The sequence below is a fragment of the Ochlerotatus camptorhynchus genome, unplaced genomic scaffold, assembly GCF_037179485.1.
Source record: "Ochlerotatus camptorhynchus isolate MF236.1 unplaced genomic scaffold, CSIRO-AGI_Acam_v1.1 ptg000457l, whole genome shotgun sequence".
Lineage (NCBI taxonomy): Eukaryota > Metazoa > Arthropoda > Insecta > Diptera > Culicidae > Ochlerotatus > Ochlerotatus camptorhynchus.
Genome location: NW_027040943.1, coordinates 25,173 through 42,893, shown reverse-complemented (window position 1 = coordinate 42,893; position 17,721 = coordinate 25,173). Strand labels below are relative to the sequence as shown.

General features: G+C 39.7%; 4 protein-coding genes across 4 annotated transcripts in view; 2 read left to right on the top strand and 2 right to left on the bottom strand.

The window, feature by feature from the left end:
* The window catches only part of mtSSB (mitochondrial single stranded DNA-binding protein), a 363,002-nt gene that overhangs the window by 338,367 nt on the left and 6,914 nt on the right, over positions 1 to 17,721 (top strand). The window lies entirely within an intron of this gene.
* On the bottom strand, positions 2,999 to 6,201 carry LOC135712043 (zinc finger protein 37-like). Its single transcript, XM_065235020.1, has 2 exons — positions 5,806 to 6,201; positions 2,999 to 4,920 (listed from the first exon to the last, which is right to left on the bottom strand). The coding sequence occupies exons 1-2, from the start codon at positions 6,120 to 6,122 to the stop codon at positions 3,003 to 3,005; spliced, it is 2,235 nt and encodes a 744-aa protein (XP_065091092.1). The 5' UTR covers positions 6,123 to 6,201; the 3' UTR covers positions 2,999 to 3,002.
* Positions 6,386 to 10,098, top strand: LOC135712045 (RUN domain-containing protein 1). Its single transcript, XM_065235021.1, has 3 exons — positions 6,386 to 8,661; positions 8,732 to 8,829; positions 8,897 to 10,098. The coding sequence occupies exons 1-3, from the start codon at positions 6,865 to 6,867 to the stop codon at positions 9,099 to 9,101; spliced, it is 2,100 nt and encodes a 699-aa protein (XP_065091093.1). The 5' UTR covers positions 6,386 to 6,864; the 3' UTR covers positions 9,102 to 10,098.
* LOC135712063 (zinc finger protein 91-like) lies at positions 14,988 to 16,765 on the bottom strand. The gene is made up of 2 exons (XM_065235047.1): positions 15,580 to 16,765; positions 14,988 to 15,513 (listed from the first exon to the last, which is right to left on the bottom strand). Exons 1-2 carry the CDS (start codon positions 16,665 to 16,667, stop codon positions 15,420 to 15,422), a joined length of 1,182 nt encoding a protein of 393 aa, XP_065091119.1. The 5' UTR covers positions 16,668 to 16,765; the 3' UTR covers positions 14,988 to 15,419.

Below are 17,721 nucleotides of genomic sequence, written 5' to 3'. Positions count from 1 at the left end.
TGGCTTTGTCTTCAACATTACTAAGAACTTCACAGACATTTACTGCTTGAAATCGCTCTATTGCTCTCTCGTACGATCTACGTTGGAATACTGCTGCCGAACTACAATAATGGGGCCGAGCTAATTGAATCTGTTCAACGACGTTTTCTTCGCTTCGCGCTCCGTAAGCTGCCTTGGAGATACCCACTTCGTCTTCCAAGCTACGAGAATCGCTGCCAATTGATCAATGTCGAGCCCTTACGTATCCGAAGAGATGTTTTCAGAGCCTTAACCGTCGCGGATACTCTGCAAGGAAGAATCGACTGCGAAGCAATTCTACAACAAGTGAACATTAATGTTCAACCTCGATCACTACGCAACAGTCTTATGCTGAGACTTCCACTTCTTCGAACTAATTATAGCTTACCCGCATAAACGTGAACCATAAATTGACCTTACCTAAAATGGTTAAAAATTGTTTATAATACCTGCTAAACTTTAACTGAAATGGTTATGGAACTTTACATGAACGTTTAATGATAAAGTTTCAACCTTATGTATTATGGTTTTTTGGAACTGGACCTTACAAATAATGGGTTGTTAAGAACCATTACCATTCCAAATTCTTGTTTTCTCCATACATTTTCAGAAAGAGAACTATATAAGAACGTTTTTACTTATGATTTGAGAACATTAATGGTAATGGTTATGGTAGTCAGTAAGGTCCATTAATGGTTTTGTATTATCGCTCAACTTTACGTGGAATATATCGTGAATTGGTAATCAGTAAATTACAGGCAACCAATTCGCGATATATTCCACATAAAGTTGATTGATGTTACAAAACCATTCGTGGACCTTACTGACTACCATAACCATTACCATTAAAGTTCTCAAACCATAAGTTAAAAGGTTCTAATATAGTTCTCTTTCCGAAAATGTATGGAGAAAACAAGAATTTGGAACGGTAATGGTTCTTAACAACCCATTATTTGTAAGGTCCAGTTCCAAAAAACCATAATACATAAGGTTGAAACTTTATCATTAAACGTTCATGTAAAGTTCCATAACCATTTCAGTTAAAGTTTAGCAGGGATTATAAACAATTTTTAACCATTTTAGGTAAGGTCAATTTATGGTTCGCGTTTATGCGGGTAGGGACGCTATTTACGGCTTGCGTCGAGTGTTCAACCAACAATCAATTAGAAACTAACGATTTTAAATTGGCTCACTACTTGACTAGCCTATTGGTCCCAAGCAAACGATTAACGTACCCAATTCTAGTCGAAATTCTAGCACTACACAATGTTTGTTTTGATTCGCTATGAAAGTTTGACAGATAAAATGAGGGGTTAGTGGATTTTCCTATGTTTCGAGGGGTGAATCGATTAGCTTGGGACCGAAGAGAGTACCAGAGCTGAGCCAAAAAGTTGAACACGTTTCTTCGGGACGTACTAGTCTTAGAGTTACCTCTATGGTTCAACCGAGTAGCGTCGATGTTCGATTTCCACTTGACACGGAATGTGCTTCGCCGAAGATTCTCTGCCTTTGTTGCTGACAGAAGACGCTTGATGCCCAACAGCTAAGTGTAAAATTTAAGACTTATAAATTTTTAGTAACTTGACAATGCTTTCCTAGTTATTTTCGTTTGTAACTGTAGTAACTGTAGTATATGTAGTCTGTATAACCTGTACTTTTTTTACAACACATCATTGGGACTATTTCTAGTCTGTTGATGCAAACATAACAAATAAACAAATGTCAATAGATGGTCCTTATTATGATGAGATACTTTGCCGAAGACACTAAGTCGCGGAAATGCTTCGTTTCGGAGTTATTAATTTTGCTCCGCTAGATTGCATTCCTGGTCCAGTGTGCATTTACAAGTCTCGCGTCACTTTTCAAATAGGCCAATCTACATTGATCGATTCCCTTCACACAGCAAAAAAATAATTTTAATATCAATGCATTAACTGACATTACGCTGCTTTTACTGCGTTTGTTTATTTTTGCGAAGTGCATTCTTTTGGATGTAATATTAAAATTATTTTTTTGCTTTGCATCGACTCTCTCTTTCGTTGATAATTTGGCTGCATTCTTATTTCGTTTGCGCTTGCGGGTAGCCTTTCGTCGTGTACTGTAGAACAATCTACAACGCCACGCGCCGAAAGCACTGCTGCTGCTGCTGATGATGATGATGATGACCACTGGACACCACCACTCACCAAACGCGGTGATTGAATAAACACCGTTCGGTGAGACCGAAGTAAATTCGATTTGGGAGAAAGCGCTTTTCGCAGTCAATCAGTAAACATTTTCATTATTATGGCAACAGTTGCACTCATGCAATTTTCAATAGTAACGTTTTGAAAATTGATAAAGTGTCCATTTTAGCAGATTCGTAGATGACATTCCAATTGATTGACTTGTTTAGAATTAATATCCATCCGCTATTGACAGAGTTATTAGTGGTCAAATCGTGACCACTTTTCGTAACACAGTCGATTTTGTTTTTTTTTTCATTGCACCCCCAATCCTACGTCAAAAATAAACAAATTTTAGATTTTACCTCAGAATTCCATGAAACTTCGCACAATCGTTCGCTAGGGGCAATGAACAAAGTTTGTGCTGGAATTCGGCCATTTTTTTTATATCTTTATTAGGGAAACTTTCAGTTCGGCCATTTTGACTCTCGCCTAATTTTACAAAATTGCGTATTTGATCTTTGTCAATAAATCATAGCACGAAAACGACTCATCTAATCGAAACGACGTCTGGGATAAAGTTTCAGGGAAATGGATTGACCTTAAAAAAATAAAAATAAATTGTCAAAAATGGAAATCTCCACACTTGAATTACCCAGTCACACATTGGCCTCATTTAGAAATTGTCAGACTTCTTTTCCCGAAGATAGATTTCAGAATTTGTGTCGATCAGATCACACCATATAGATGAAACAGTATCACAATCCAGGAATTTCTCACTAATGAAAGGGACCGAATCACTGAATTTAGTTTTGTTTATTAATTTCTTCCTATGGCTTCAAAATTAGGCACCTGCGGCACAGATACGGTTCCCATTAGCGGTGGTGGACCAAGATCAATCTGCACTGGCGGAGGTTCGTGTTCTGCTGTGATATGGCGCTCCAGTGAAGCATTGTCCACGAACTTTTTCCGGCAGCGAGTGCACTTGTACGGGCTATCTCTCAGGTGGTGATTTCGGATGTGAGCCTTCATTCCCTCCTTGTAGGTGAATAGCTTTCCACAGAACTCGCAAGCATAGTCTCGTTCGGTTCGATGTATTTTCAGATGCTGTGTGAGGTTGTTTTTATGCAAGAAGTCTTTTCCACAGTGGTCGCATTTATGCTGCCGTATGCCCGTGTGAACCACGTAGTGGACCTTCAACTGAGAATCGTTAACGAACATCAAATCACAACGATCGCACTTGATATCCTTAAAATGACTCTTGAGATGGTTGTTGATTTTCATGACCGTTTTGGTGTACGATTTTCCACACAGTTTGCACTTGTATATTTTGTCTGCTCCAGGTTCTTGACTTACAGTGTAATGTCCACTCCAATCCTTGTGCGGTTTGTAGTTTGCATTGGACGAATGAATCTTCTTATGAAGACCTAAATTGCCAGCCGTGTAGAACTTCATAGGGCAGATATCGCATTCATAGGTCTTTTCGCTCATGTGCATTTTCAAATGTGAATTGTAGCTATCCAACGAATGTACTACTCGTTTGCACAGGTTGCACTCGTACTTCTGGGCCTTTTCGTGCACTCTGGCTATGTGATCCTTCAGCTTACCCCGACGATGAAAAATCTTTTCGCAATGCTCACATTGAAGATTCAACCTATGATCACGCATATGAGCTTTTAGAGCAGAAATTGATTTGCACACTTTCCCACACTCGTTACATGTCGATGGGCAGGGAGCACTTTCACCCAAATGATACGTCTTGACGTGATAGTCCCGGGCCCGTTCGTCACAGTACCGGCGATCGCAGTATTGGCACTTCATTGGTTGCGCGTGCATTTTCATGTGGTAGTTCAGCGACCGTACGCTTTTTACGACCACCGTTTCCATCTTACATTCCGAACACGTGTACGGAGTTCGATCCAGGTGAGTCGTCAAATGTTCCAGCAAGGCTTTAGCCGAACCTAGCGACTCGCTGCGGCACACATAGCACTTGTGATCGTTCATTTTCGGACGATTAGGATCATCGCCGTCGTACTTTGGTGGACGGCCACGTTTCTTCTTGCCAGCAGCCAATACTCTGGCTCGAGCCGCACGCTGCCTCTGACTAGCACGAATGGGTTTTAACTTTGGTTTCGATTTATTTCCATCCGGTTCGTAGTCAGAATCAGTGCCGGTTTCTTCCGAGTCTGGATGATTTTGGGAACCAACATGATCTGAATCGTTTGCGTCGGCTTCATCGTAGACTGCTACTTTGAAAACCTGCGCAGTTCGGACTATATTAGATGTGTTCTCGTCTGGCTCATCGGCGACATTAGTGTTGTTTTCGTCGTAAGCAAGGTTGTCATCGAGTTCGTCCTTTGCTACCATGACTTCTGCTATGGAAATATGCTCGATTTGATCATTATGGGCATTTGAGATCGAATGATTCTGGGTCATCGTCATTTCAATTTCGTTGAACTGCAATTCATTTTCAACGGGTTCGTCGTCATTCGTTACCAGTTTTGATATTTTCTCGTGTGATTCATCGGCAAAATTAGAATTGTTTTCGCCGTAATCTAGTTGGTTTTGCGATTCAATGCTATCATCGAAGTTTTCCCTTGTGACCATGGGTTCTGCTATGGAAATATGTTCAATTTGATCATTGTGGGCATTCGAGATAGAATCAACCACTATTTCAATCTTGTGGAGCTCAGAACGCTTTCCGTTCGGGTCCTCGTTTGCTGCTGACTGGTGATCACTGCAGACATTGTAATGGAGAAGGAGCTTTAGCCCATTTGTTTGTCTCGTTAAATTTTAAATCGTGTAATTTAATAATACATGCATTTTGTGAAATTTTATTAAGATTCTCTTCATCGATTTTCTATTTGAATTACTACATTACTACTTAATATCCGATTTTATTTTCAAAACTGATGCAAAAATGGTTGTATTGACTGTAATGGTTGTAATTGGTTGCAATCACCATATTGGATTTTGACCGCACGCCGCCATTTTAGATAAGGATTCGCCATCTTGAATTTTATAGTGGGGGTTTGATACATTTTCAAGAATACACTCTAAAATATCTTTAATTCTACACGGACGATGAGATTGACTCAAAGTTTAGTTGAATTCGACTGAATTTTGCAAAAAGTGGATTTGCTCACAAAGTGAGTCAAATTTTCCGAGCTATTCAGAAAAAAAAACTTCTCGAATATAAGGAAAATCGACGAAAATTTTACTCAGTGGTGTAGCTATGTACTAAGAGATTGAGTGAAACCTCTCTCGATTTGCTTTATATTCGAGAAGTCTTTCCTGGAAAAGCTCGGAAAATTTTACTCTGTGAGGAAATCCACGTTTTGCTAAATTCAGTTGAATTCTACTCAATTTTGAGTCGATCTTATCGTCCGTGTATGTCATCAATTCAATTTACCGTTTTTGACAATAATATTTGAACTAGCGTATTTTACAGCCTTTATTTTCAATAATCGTAAGATCAAGGCGGGAGAATTTTAAGAATTCCGAAGAGTCCTAATTTGTTGCACTTATCTGGTTTATAATTTTGAAAATATCATCAAGAATAAAACATATTTGTAATGTTCAATAGCATACCAATCCGATAACAAATCAAATTACTACTTACCCTTCAACCGGGTCCAGCTCCTCGACCGAATCTTGCGAATGTGCTTCAACTTTGACATCCAGTTTATCACCATCCAGAATTCTGCTTCGCAGTTCTCCATCATTGTGCCTAAATTCCTCCAGATTTTCCTGTATTCTTATCAGGGTAGTGGCACAGGGTTTGCAAATGTTCGATGGAAGCCCATCACCTTCGCTGACATCAATCCGAACGACATCCTTTATGATCACAAGCAGCCGCTCGCGTTTGTACGCCTTGAAGATCGGTCTAACGCGCAGCTTCTCCGACGAACACATACGGCAAATTTTCTCCAACTTCATAGTTTCATTCGCAATGTTTTACTTCATTAAAATTCGATCAAACAACTTTTGTTTTCCAAACTGAAACGAATGCCGCAGACGCGAGTCTTATTTACTGTCACCAAGAGTTTGTAAACACGCCATGGGACGACCTCACCCGGAGAGAAGGCCGAGATGCACCTAGAGTCACTCACAAGCCACTCATCACGAACATGCGAGCACTCACGCTGTTCACCAAATGCACTTTTTCCTATAAGGCACACAGGCATGGTAAATTGCACCGAAAGGAAAACCGTGGAAAACGTCAATAATTCGTGAGTTTTCCATTTTCACCAGTGTTGTTTTCATGGTGGAAAATTTTCTCTTTGAAATTAGCAGTAAAAGCGAGCGCTTTTCCTGATTTTTTTGGACCTATTGCTAAATTTATCTTGAGCCTCGCTGCTTAGTGTTGCAGTAACGTACCGGAAGTGGACAAAGGGCGCGAAATTCGATTACATATGGACACGTATTTCAAGCTAAATTAACTGTACAAGCGAGAAAAATTTCTTCTCTTGACAGTTTTCACTTCCCACCCCCATAAATTTAGCTGGTACTCGTATTACGAGTCGCATACAAATAGGAAACCCAGACTGCGTGGGACGATGACGACGTCGTCCTGAACGGGATAACGAACTGTTTTGCCACGGTCACAGCCTATCAGTATGCCTGTTGGGTTCGCTAAAGATTTCATTGTTTGAGAAACTTGTTATCTAATTTGATAAAAATGTCCATCGAAATCGAGGTCAGTGAGTGTAGCGATAATCTCTCCCAGAACATGGACGACTATTGCGAAGAAAAGATTGAAGAACCGTGTGGAACATCCCGAGGTCTATTTGTAGAGAATGACCAGATGTTGCGAAAGGCTGTATCCGACGATGAATTTGATTTCGATTCAGCATTCAGTTCCGAGTCGAACAACATGTTAACGGATGAGAGCACCAATGAAAGTGGTGCAATTGGAAACGATGAAGCCTTCGAGGAAAATGAACGACTCCGATCGTTAGAGGACGAACACGAAGCACTATCCTCTAATTTGATCGCCCTCACGTCACACTTTGCTCAGGTCCAGTTAAGACTACGCCAGATTGTAGAATCTGCACCGGAAGAGCGGGACAACCTTCTGAAGAACTTGGAAGAATTTGCCTTTCTGGGAATACCGGAAATGCAACAGAATCCAGTCAAGAAAAACATTCCGGGAATAGTAGCAGACTTGGACAGGAGCCCAGAGTCAGCCGAACATCTGCGTGAGAAACAACATGCCTTGATCGATCAGTTGAAAAACCAACTAATTGACTTGGAACGGTACGCCTATGAATCTGGAGCGGGAATTCTCCCTCATACGATGCTGCTCGAGAAGCAGAAAGTCATTATCGATGAAATCAAGAACAAAATCAACCTTAACCTGAACGAGCTGGATTTACCGCAGCTTACTACGGAAGACCTGCGAAACCAGGTGGACACTGCGTTAGATGAACAGCTGGTTAATCCACTCAAAATGAAGGAACAACTAGTATCACAGCTCAAAACGCAAATTCAAGACTTGGAACGCTTTATCAGTTTCCTGCAGACGAACGAAAAGGAAGAAATCAAGAAACGATTCTACCAGCAACAAGAACTGGCCAAAGCCGAAGCAGCTGAACGCACCGAGGCCCAAGAACGTGCCAAGACTCGCTCGATTGCTTCCCATAGTAAGCCGGAAGTGAAAGCTAGCAAAAGTTTCGAGGAAAGAGACACGGCTAAGCGGGAGACGCTAAACAGTAAGGCGTTTGGCCTGATGGACAAAGCCAGTACGATTCTGCAGATGTTCGCTCTGTCGCAGTTCAACTGCGGTAGCGACCGCAATCGGGAACAATTCCAACGAAACATGATGAAACGCTCCAAAGAGAACTGTTGGGGAGATGTCCGGGCAAAGTTGGAGATTGACGTGCAGGAAGTGGTTTCGCTAGCAATGGACATGCAAGAAGATTTTCAGCTATCGGAAACGGCAAGTGAGTGTGGAGAGCCACGAACAGTGAACAGTCGTAAAAATTACGAGCTTACAATGGTTGTACGAAAACAACTGGCTAAAACAATCCAAGGACTGATGCAACATGGGCTGAGAGGAATAACGGACAGCAGTGGAAGCCTAGTGCCATTCATATCCGGTTGCTTTTCCGGGGGTGGATATCACAGTCAGAACCAAGCGAAGGCCAGTGAAGAGCGATTCTACAATGGAGACACGAGAAGGAGAAGTACAGGAGGAATAGCTAAGGCAGCAACAACCCCACCGAAGCGTCATTCAAACTCGGTGGAAGAAGAGGAAGAACCCATAGAGATGAATCTGTTTACGCAGTTGGACGACAATGAAGACGAGGAGGTGACTTACTCTAGTTCAGACGAATCAGAGATGCATGCATGGGAACTGTTACTAATGTACTACAATATCAAAAATGGTGATAGATATAATTCTACACCAGCAAGAAAGCTTTCCGAAAGCTTCAATCTAGATTTAGTGGAAGGAAGGCCACAATCTAACAAGCAGGTGAGATATTGGGCTTTAAAATTACTTAGAAGTTATTTACGCGAAATGTTAATTTGAATTTAAATTTCAGAGTCTGCTGAGCACTATTGGTACGATCATTGCTTTACACAGCCCCTACAAAAGAAGCTACAACTCGCAGTTCAAAGCTTTTATCTGTGCTGCACTGAAGTAAGTCAACATCAAAGTTTTGAACTGAATTTCCTATAACCAATCGGTCACTCACGTTCTTTTCCAGCGCCCAAAAGTTGACTCAATGGCTCCATCTGATCTACCAATGCAAGGAACTTGTTAGTTCGTATTACACCTGCTGGAGCTACGTAGCCAATACAGGATTTCGCGATGCGCTGAAGACTCTAGATCGCCTCACGCAGTATCGATTCGATCTACCGGTGGATCTTTCCATACGACAATTTAAAAACATCAAAGACGTTTTCATGTAGAATATCTCTCCTTCGAGACGCTTTCTCTTTCTTCTAATCTAGTCTTCTGAATCAACAACAAATATTTAGGAAAAACTCGCAACATTCCAAAACACTGCTAAAGAAACCCGTAAACATTCCGTTCAATAACATTGCCTGAAAGTCTATTGTCTAGTCGAAAGCAACACGAGAACCCTGTTAGGCGATTACCAATTTGAACACATTCCAAATAGGATCGTCTTTATTTTTCCTTTGAATTAACTAAACACCTGAGCTTAATACCATCAGACACAACCAGCACAACTATCAAATACTTATCAATCAACAATCATTCGAAAACAACTTCTTTAGATGTACCAATAACAGCTTAAAAATGCACTGAACATAACCCAAAGTCTAATAAGAATAATTTGTTGAAAACAGTATGTGAAGATCAATATAGGGCCCTATTATATAACACGAGTCGAGCGTCACAGGTTGACTCGACTTACATAATAAGGCCCATAGAAGATCGCAGTTAAAATGTAGATTGTTACAGCTGAGAAGGGACGGAGCAGATGTAGTTGTGTTTTGCGTATATTAAGCTTTATAATACTAACCCAAAGAACTATATCAATATTGAACAATAATGACATAACGATCAAAACTTAAGCAACGTTAGAACGAGAGAAAAAAAACGTGAAACTGTTAACTACAACTGAATTGCATTGAGTTTGGAAAAGATGACATTATACCGGGCCGAAGGGACGTGTTAGTAAATGAACAGCTAGAGTTGCCGAATAATAAAAGTACCAATGAGAAACACACATACATGACATTTTTCTAATTCGTTTTTAGGTAAGGCTCAACATTCTTAATAAAACTATACGAAGCCGAAGGTTTTAGAAAACAATTAATGAAAGCACTTTTTCGAAGCTTGTGTGGAGTGCTACAGAATTTTTCATTCGCTTTCTATCCAAAAGTATGTTATAGTTGTACCCAACATTAGGTGAATATGATTATACTCAACGTTAGGTTCTTAAACTTTACTACCGTAAAACGGGGTATCTTTGATTATGCGGGTAACTTTGATAGTATAATATAAAGAATAAATTTACTAGCTGTGCTTTTTCCAAATAAGAAACATTGGTTCCATATTGTAGCTTAGGATATTTCCGTTGATATGGTATATAGTTTTTATATAGTATGTGTTACATGTTTTACAAAAATATTAAAAAAACATTTTCGTGTTTTTCACTTTTTTGAAAAAGCACTCAAACCATAAATTATGAAATGTATTTCCGATACAGCCATCACAAATTCAATGTTGTATTCTTATTGCTTATGAAGTTTTCTGATTATATACTCATTCAAAGTTTCATATTTAAAGAACTAAGTTGTTTAAGTTTCACTGATTTTTTTCCAACATTCATCGAGCATTATCAAAGTAATCCCAAATCAAAATACTGAAGTTCGGGCACAAAACTAAAAAAATAGTGCAAATGCTTTAATTTTCGTTCAACATATTACTAACGAATTAACTCTTGGATCCTCAGTACTTGTGTTAAAAATATAAAATTTGAAAAACAGCCATTGCTGTAAAAAATATTTAGAATATACTTTAAAAAATTATCAATGTTACCCCGTTTTACGGTACCCCTATTTTTTTTTACCGTGTAGAGAGGATCTAGTATAAGAGAGGTCCGGACTCAAAACAAACTGCTTTGGCAACCTATGCCTAGGTGATTTCTAGCAACACTGCCAATGTAACCAAGATAGGCACTGCTCGATTGGCTCTTGCTTTGACAGTTTGTTTGGCTCATCTCTTATACTAGACCCTCCCTAACTGTTATTCCTTTATCAGTACCAGCTGCATGGCATCCTCTGCGACCCTTTTTCGCTTCCTCTCCAGCAGTGTTGGCAAAATCATCAATCAAATGATATTTTCCCCCTCTCATACGCTTTCAATATCATGTGTGACATTGGAACAAAATATCATGCTTGATATTGATTTTACAAGCTCCTTTGATATTTTGAGACTATTTACAATGTGCAAAAATCAAACTGAGAGTTGACTCGACACAAAAATGATTCTGTTGCACATCGTTTTCTTTGAAAGGGAAAGCTTTCTATTTTTACTCTTCGGTGATGGCAGACACGAGGCTACCATGTAGTAGCAACAATCAATACGAAACTAACCATTTTAAATTGGCTCACTACTTGACTAGCCTATTGGTCCCAAGCAAATCGACTAACGTAGCGAACAAATTCCAGTACTACATTATGTTTGTTTTAATTCGCTATGAAAGTTTGACAGATAAAATGAGGGGTTAATGGATTTTCCTAAGTTTCGAGGGGTGAATCGATTAGCTAGGGACTAGTAGGTCCCGAAGAAACGAGCTCAACTTTTTGGCTCAGCTCTGGTACTCTCTTCGGTCCCAAGCTAATCAATACACCCCTCGAAACATAGGAACATCCTCGAGCCCCTCATTTTGTGTCAAACTTCCATAGCGAATCAAAACAAACATTGTGTAGTACTAGAATTTCGACTAGAATGGAGTATGTCAATCGATTTGCTTGGGACCAATAGGCTAGTCAAGTAGTGAGCCAATTTAAACTCGTTATAGTTTCCACCGGTTGCTAATCTAATACCCTGATGTTCTGCAGGCCACTTTTTAGACTACAGACCCAGTCTTGGGTAATTACCTCGGTAATGACCTTCTGCTACTTCAAAGTCATCCAAAAAATCATCAAATTTCTAAAGACACGGTTAATATTTTAGTATCTTATACTTATATTGGAGAAAACCGGGACTTTGCGGAGCAAAATAAAAAAAACTACTTCGTTTGATGTTTCAGACTGGAATGATCTTCCTCTTTATTTTTCATACGATCAGACCTTGTCGACCTGATCCAACTGTCATACGTAACATCGTATGGTGTTTTCGTTTAACGACATTTATCGTTTGCACTCTAAATTAGAACACATCAGCTCTTCTCTCTTCAGAAAGCATTTACAATTCAATTCACTACTACAACAATTTCTTATAATCTTCTTTTTCAAAGCTTCATACAATGCAAATCAGAACGTAAAAAATTATTACAAATTAATATACAAATTCTTCATCAATGTTAACCTTTCTTATTCTTTTAGAACGCCTAGGGGCGAAATCTGTTGACTTTTCAACCTCACTTTTCAAATTCTCGAACACGTATTTACGTTTCCTGCCTCTTCTAACTTCTTCTTCAGTAAAACCATGGAATGCCTCGTTGCTGTCACTTGACTCGGGTTGCAATTGTCGTCGACTTAACAACACATTTGGCTTCCCAGAGAAGTCCCGATCCTTACATATGCGAAGCTGTCCTCGATGCGCCATTGTTGGCACGTTTCCAATTCGAATCTGGAAAGTATTGCGAGAATGCCTTTTAATATAACTTGCCTTAAGCCATCTAGCAGTATGATGGGGGCTGTGGTTTTTATACCACAACTCATCCCCTTCCATCAGATATTCGAAAGGATCTTTTATAGCTTTCGGGACATTCCCGCAATCCTTTGAGTTGACATCATCATGCATAGGTACGAGTTGTTTGTTATTAGTAATATTCTTATCATGCGAGGTTTCCATATGCAAGTGTCTTTTATAATGGTTCTTTGGATTTAGCAAATCTAAAATTGTTTTTGGTTTGTATGAAAATATGATTTGCGATGGAAAATTCCCATCCATTGTTAGGCAGTTGTTTCTATAATTAATTAAGAAAAGATTAATCTGGACCTCCAAGTCTAAATGCGAAAAGTCCGGATCTAGAAGGAACTTCTTTAATACATCTTTTACGGTTCTCACCAACCTTTCACCTTGATGGCAACCTTCCACAAAATGGCCAAATGTCCTTGTAAAGGACAAACACTTTTGTAACAGCGAGATTTACGGCAAAACTGAGCCGGCAAGGAAACAACTGCAGCGAGCAGTAAATTGGTTGCGAACTTCCCGTCGGCTTTGTATCAGGCGTCCTTTGATGCCACCGCTATATGCTACGGGTAGCTTTATCACCGACGAAGCTTTATTCCACCGCATAAAGTGGAAAACGAGAAAACGGCCGTATTCACCACTAACTTCACTTTATCACTCGTCGTCAACTTTAGTATCTTATACTTATATTGGAGAAAACCGGGACTTTGCGGAGCAAAATAAAAAAAACTCTACTTCGTTTGATGTTTCAGACTGGAATGATCTTCCTCTTTATTTTTCATACGATCAGACCTTGTCGACCTGATCCAACTGTCATACGTAACATCGTATGGTGTTTTCGTTTAACGACATTTATCGTTTGCACTCTAAATTAGAACACATCAAATATCATGAAAGTATAAAAACAAATCTTTGAAGATTTTTTGGAATTTATTGAAGATATCGTTTTTTTTTAATAAATTGAACTGTCTAGAAGATCTAGAAAGTCCCATGATAATCATATCAAATTCTTAATATACTCTTACATTTTCCTGATGTTAGTATAACTTCCCATACGTTCTAGAAATTCTCTCGGAGCTTTGATGAAGATTCCGGAATTTCTCGAAATTTCTGTAAACTTTCTGCAATTTCCTTGAAATTATTTGAACTAAAGACGAGAGAAGCTTCCCTGTGGCTCACGATTCAGAAATGTCTTGGTTCTAGTCTAAAATAAATGGAACTCTCCTAAATACTTTTAAATATTTCTGGAGCTTTCTGGACCTCTGTGAAGACTTCCAAATATTTCAGAAGCTTTTATAAGTTCTCTGAGGGTCTCAATACTTCCCTGAAATTCTCAGCACGTCTTAGCGATTCCCGTATTTTGTTTTCCTGAAGAACATGGAGCTGTCCTGCATTTATCTAATCTTAAACTCCTCCAAAAGTCTGGATTGCAGTTACGGGAACTGCCCTTAATATCTCTGAAATTCACTAACGATCTCTAGATCAAGCTTTTCTAAGGTACTTGGGACTTCTTAATAGCTCGGTTAAAGCCTGGAAAACCTGCCTCGAGTGATTAGCTTGTTCAACCTGCTTATCTCAATGAACACCCGTTTGATCCGGTTGACTATCTTCTACATTTTTGAGACAAAATATCCAATTGTAGAAAATTTGTGTTCACCAAGCGATGCTTGTAGATGTGCTTCACATGAGTTTTCTATGGGCACTCACACCATCAAAGCATGCTGCTCATGTAAAATACAGACAAAGCTTGCCTTCTACCGCTAGGAGCGCTAATATGGAGCCACTTTTGGATCTGAAGTTCCATTTCTGTTCTGTGACTCAAAGTAAGTTGGATCGACTGAATGAACGCAAACAATAAAATTTATAGCAAGTTTCGACCATCAAAGGCAAAGGCACAGAGCTCGAAGAATATTTCTGTAAAAACTTGTGTAAAGATTCCTATTCAACCGGCGACTCACCCACTTAAAAATTCTTTTTGACAACCTGAAGGCGCTGGTGTTGCACAAATTACACTAGACACTAAGTGCTGGTAGCGACAATTTTCAACAGAAAATGTATCGATACTAGCGCTTAATTGGTCGAAAGTGGAAAATTTATAGAGGAAATCAGGAGATGCTAGCGCCACGTAACGGCGATGTTCCCACTTGTTTTACACAAGTTTCTGACCGACGTTGGATGTCTGTTCTCTGTGGCAAAGATAAAGATATGCAAAACCAAAATGGGTCATGCATGGATGATGCACTAAAACAAAAATCATGCAATTTGATCGATATCAAAACGTCTTTACCATTTTCATCCACTCGCCATCTGTGAGCCAATCGTCACTTTGATTCTTCAATATTGATGCAGGCATCGAAATTCAACGTCAACATTTTTGTTCGAGTAGGATCAGGATCCATCGGATTAATAAAAGGCGGTTCACTTCAATGTCAATTATATTTTATTGATGGCAGTCACGAAAATCTAATCTTAACTCACACGTTCAGTTGACGGTGATACAATGTTCACCAAAAGTACACTGGACGTTCGCTATCTGAAAGACTTTTAGCTGAAAGAAGTTTCAGTTAAAGGACTTTTATCTTTAAAATACATTTCAAACAAACATTTCAAGAGGATGAACATTGATGCATTTAAAATGGCTTTAACAGCTGGTTTGACACGTGGAATGCATTTCAGTTAGCAAATACCGTTCGCTAAATGGAAAGTAAACATGTTTCAGTTAGCGAACGTCTAATATACATGCGTTTAATTTAAAGCATTTAATGAGATTTCGCTCTACTTAAGAAATGATAATATGTATAATAGGTTGAAAATGGTGCACACTCAGTAAGAATCATAGAAATACAGTATACTGGGCTACGTATGAGCGATTTCTCAACTTGCCAAGATAGTCTTTACCAAAATTCCGCTTGCTGTGCATAAGTCTTAGCCGTTTCCTGATCCATTCGATGTGCCTTCATCAAATGTTCTCCCAACTTGTAGCTATCCCTGCGAAAATAAGAGGCTTCTATACAAACAACGCTCCTTTCAAGAAAAATTCGCACTTCAACATACCGATATCCATTCTTACACATTGGACAACGAACTTTCTGTCCAGTGTGCTTAGTCATGTGCAACCGCAGATGACTGGGTCGACTAAACGCCTTATCGCACAGTTCACACTTGTGCTTTTGATAGTTCTCTTCGTGACTTTTCATATGCCGCTGCAGGGTTTTTCTCCAACCCATACTTTTGCCACAAATTGGACATGTAAATGTCCTTCCTTCATGGACAGATTCCATATGCGCCTTGAGGGCGCGCTTACGATTGAACGTACGGTCGCAAATAGTGCATCTGATGTCGTCCTGCTCTTCACCTCTGGCGTTACTACGCTTAGGAGCTCCGACTGTTACACGGCTCACGGCCTCGACGTATTGTTCTTCGTTTAGTGGATCTTGAGTACCAACTTCTAGAAACTCAATAGTATCTTCGGAATCTCCCAGTGATTCTTCTTTTAGCGATATAATCGCCTCTGGCATTTCGAATGAGTCTTCCTGGTTCTGGTCGTCCTCGTCCTCTTCTACCAAGGAATCCACAATTTGCTGGGATGTGCCGAAAAATATTTTCTGCAGCTTTTCCTGGGCTTGCTCGCAATGCTTAATGAAACTGGTTGTAACTTTTATAATCTGAAGACAATGATCACATACTCCATTGGGAAACCCCTCCAGAAAGCGACCCCTTCCAAGACATAGTTGCAGTAGGTCTTCGGACTCTACCAAGTCTTCCAGATGATTTTTGATGGGGTGTTTCTGTTTCTTACCACAGAAGCGGCAGTAAATTACAAGCAAATTGCTACAATCTGTTTGTGGAATCGGTTCCGTATAGTTCTCATGTACCGCAGAGATCACGAAAGATCCCGGTAGGTTAACGGATGGCACTACGTTACTCATGAGACGTAGATCTGGATGACTATTGTCAAGCTGATCCTTATGGAAATGTAGAAAACAGATCTTAAGGTCCCGCGACATTGAAGCATCTTTTGCTTCATCATACCAGGGCGTTGTTGTCCACCATTGAGCTAGGCTGGAGTTTTTAGCGACGCTGAACATCACACTGTTGCGAAGCTGCGAACGACAACCAGGTATGGCACAACACTTGGACATGATGACTTTCTCTCTGATGAAACTTAGTAATTTCACAAAACAATTAAATAATACGGGGATTTTATGAACTTTAGCTCCACAAATTATTTCCACCTGCGAGAAACAAACGCTAATAAAGGTGTTTATTTCTCAACCACTGTTGATCACTGTCAAATCGTAATGAAGCAAAAGTTGGTTCGACCAACAATTGAAAAGGGTCTATCAGGTTATGTTTACAAAAATTTGTAACCCTTATAAATATCCTCTTTAAAACCGAAGGCCACCCACGCAAATCAATGGCATCATCTTCAAAGTCTCCCCTATCCAATTATGTCGTTGGTTTGCTTTTGTGGCCTACGATTAGCGAGTATAAAGAAAGGTTGCTACCCATTGGATGCGACAAGTTTTGTTTACAAAAGCTGATAGGCCCTTTTCAATTATTGGTCCAGATATGTTTCAGCCGTTTAGTTTTTACGCGAGCAAGGTTTAGGATTTTCAAGATGCTTGAGTGTGTTGTGATGACGTCACTGGGGAGTTCGTCGTATCTTTGAGAGCGGGGCAATGTTCATGAAAATTAATGACACCAACAGGTAGAGGAATGTTTTCTCTACCAGCATTGTTGATTTGGAGGAGTGAGCTTTTATTTGCGAGAAATCGACGGCTAAAGTCATTGTTTACAAAATCAATTACGCCCCTTTGAAATGTTGGTACTGAAATGTTAATTTTAGTGTCAATTTTTAGTAAACATTGCCCCAAATTTTCGTCAGTGCCTAAGAGAAAGAGGAGACTAAAGAGTCTGAATTCATAAATCCAGGCTCTTTAGAGGAGACAATACGAAGGCGAAAACGAACCACTTTTCTGTCAAACGCGAACTAGCTCGTGATTGACCGATTTGAAGTGCGTAAAATAGAGATAGAGATAGATATTCCCCCTATTCTGCGAGTCACGTGACTCTCTCTCACCGGTGAGGTGACAATAGTCACCTCACCGGTGACAGAGAGTCACGTGACTCGCAGAATAAGGGGGATTGAGAAATCCAACTTAAACTCATGCGCGCCTGGTGGCAAGAATAAGC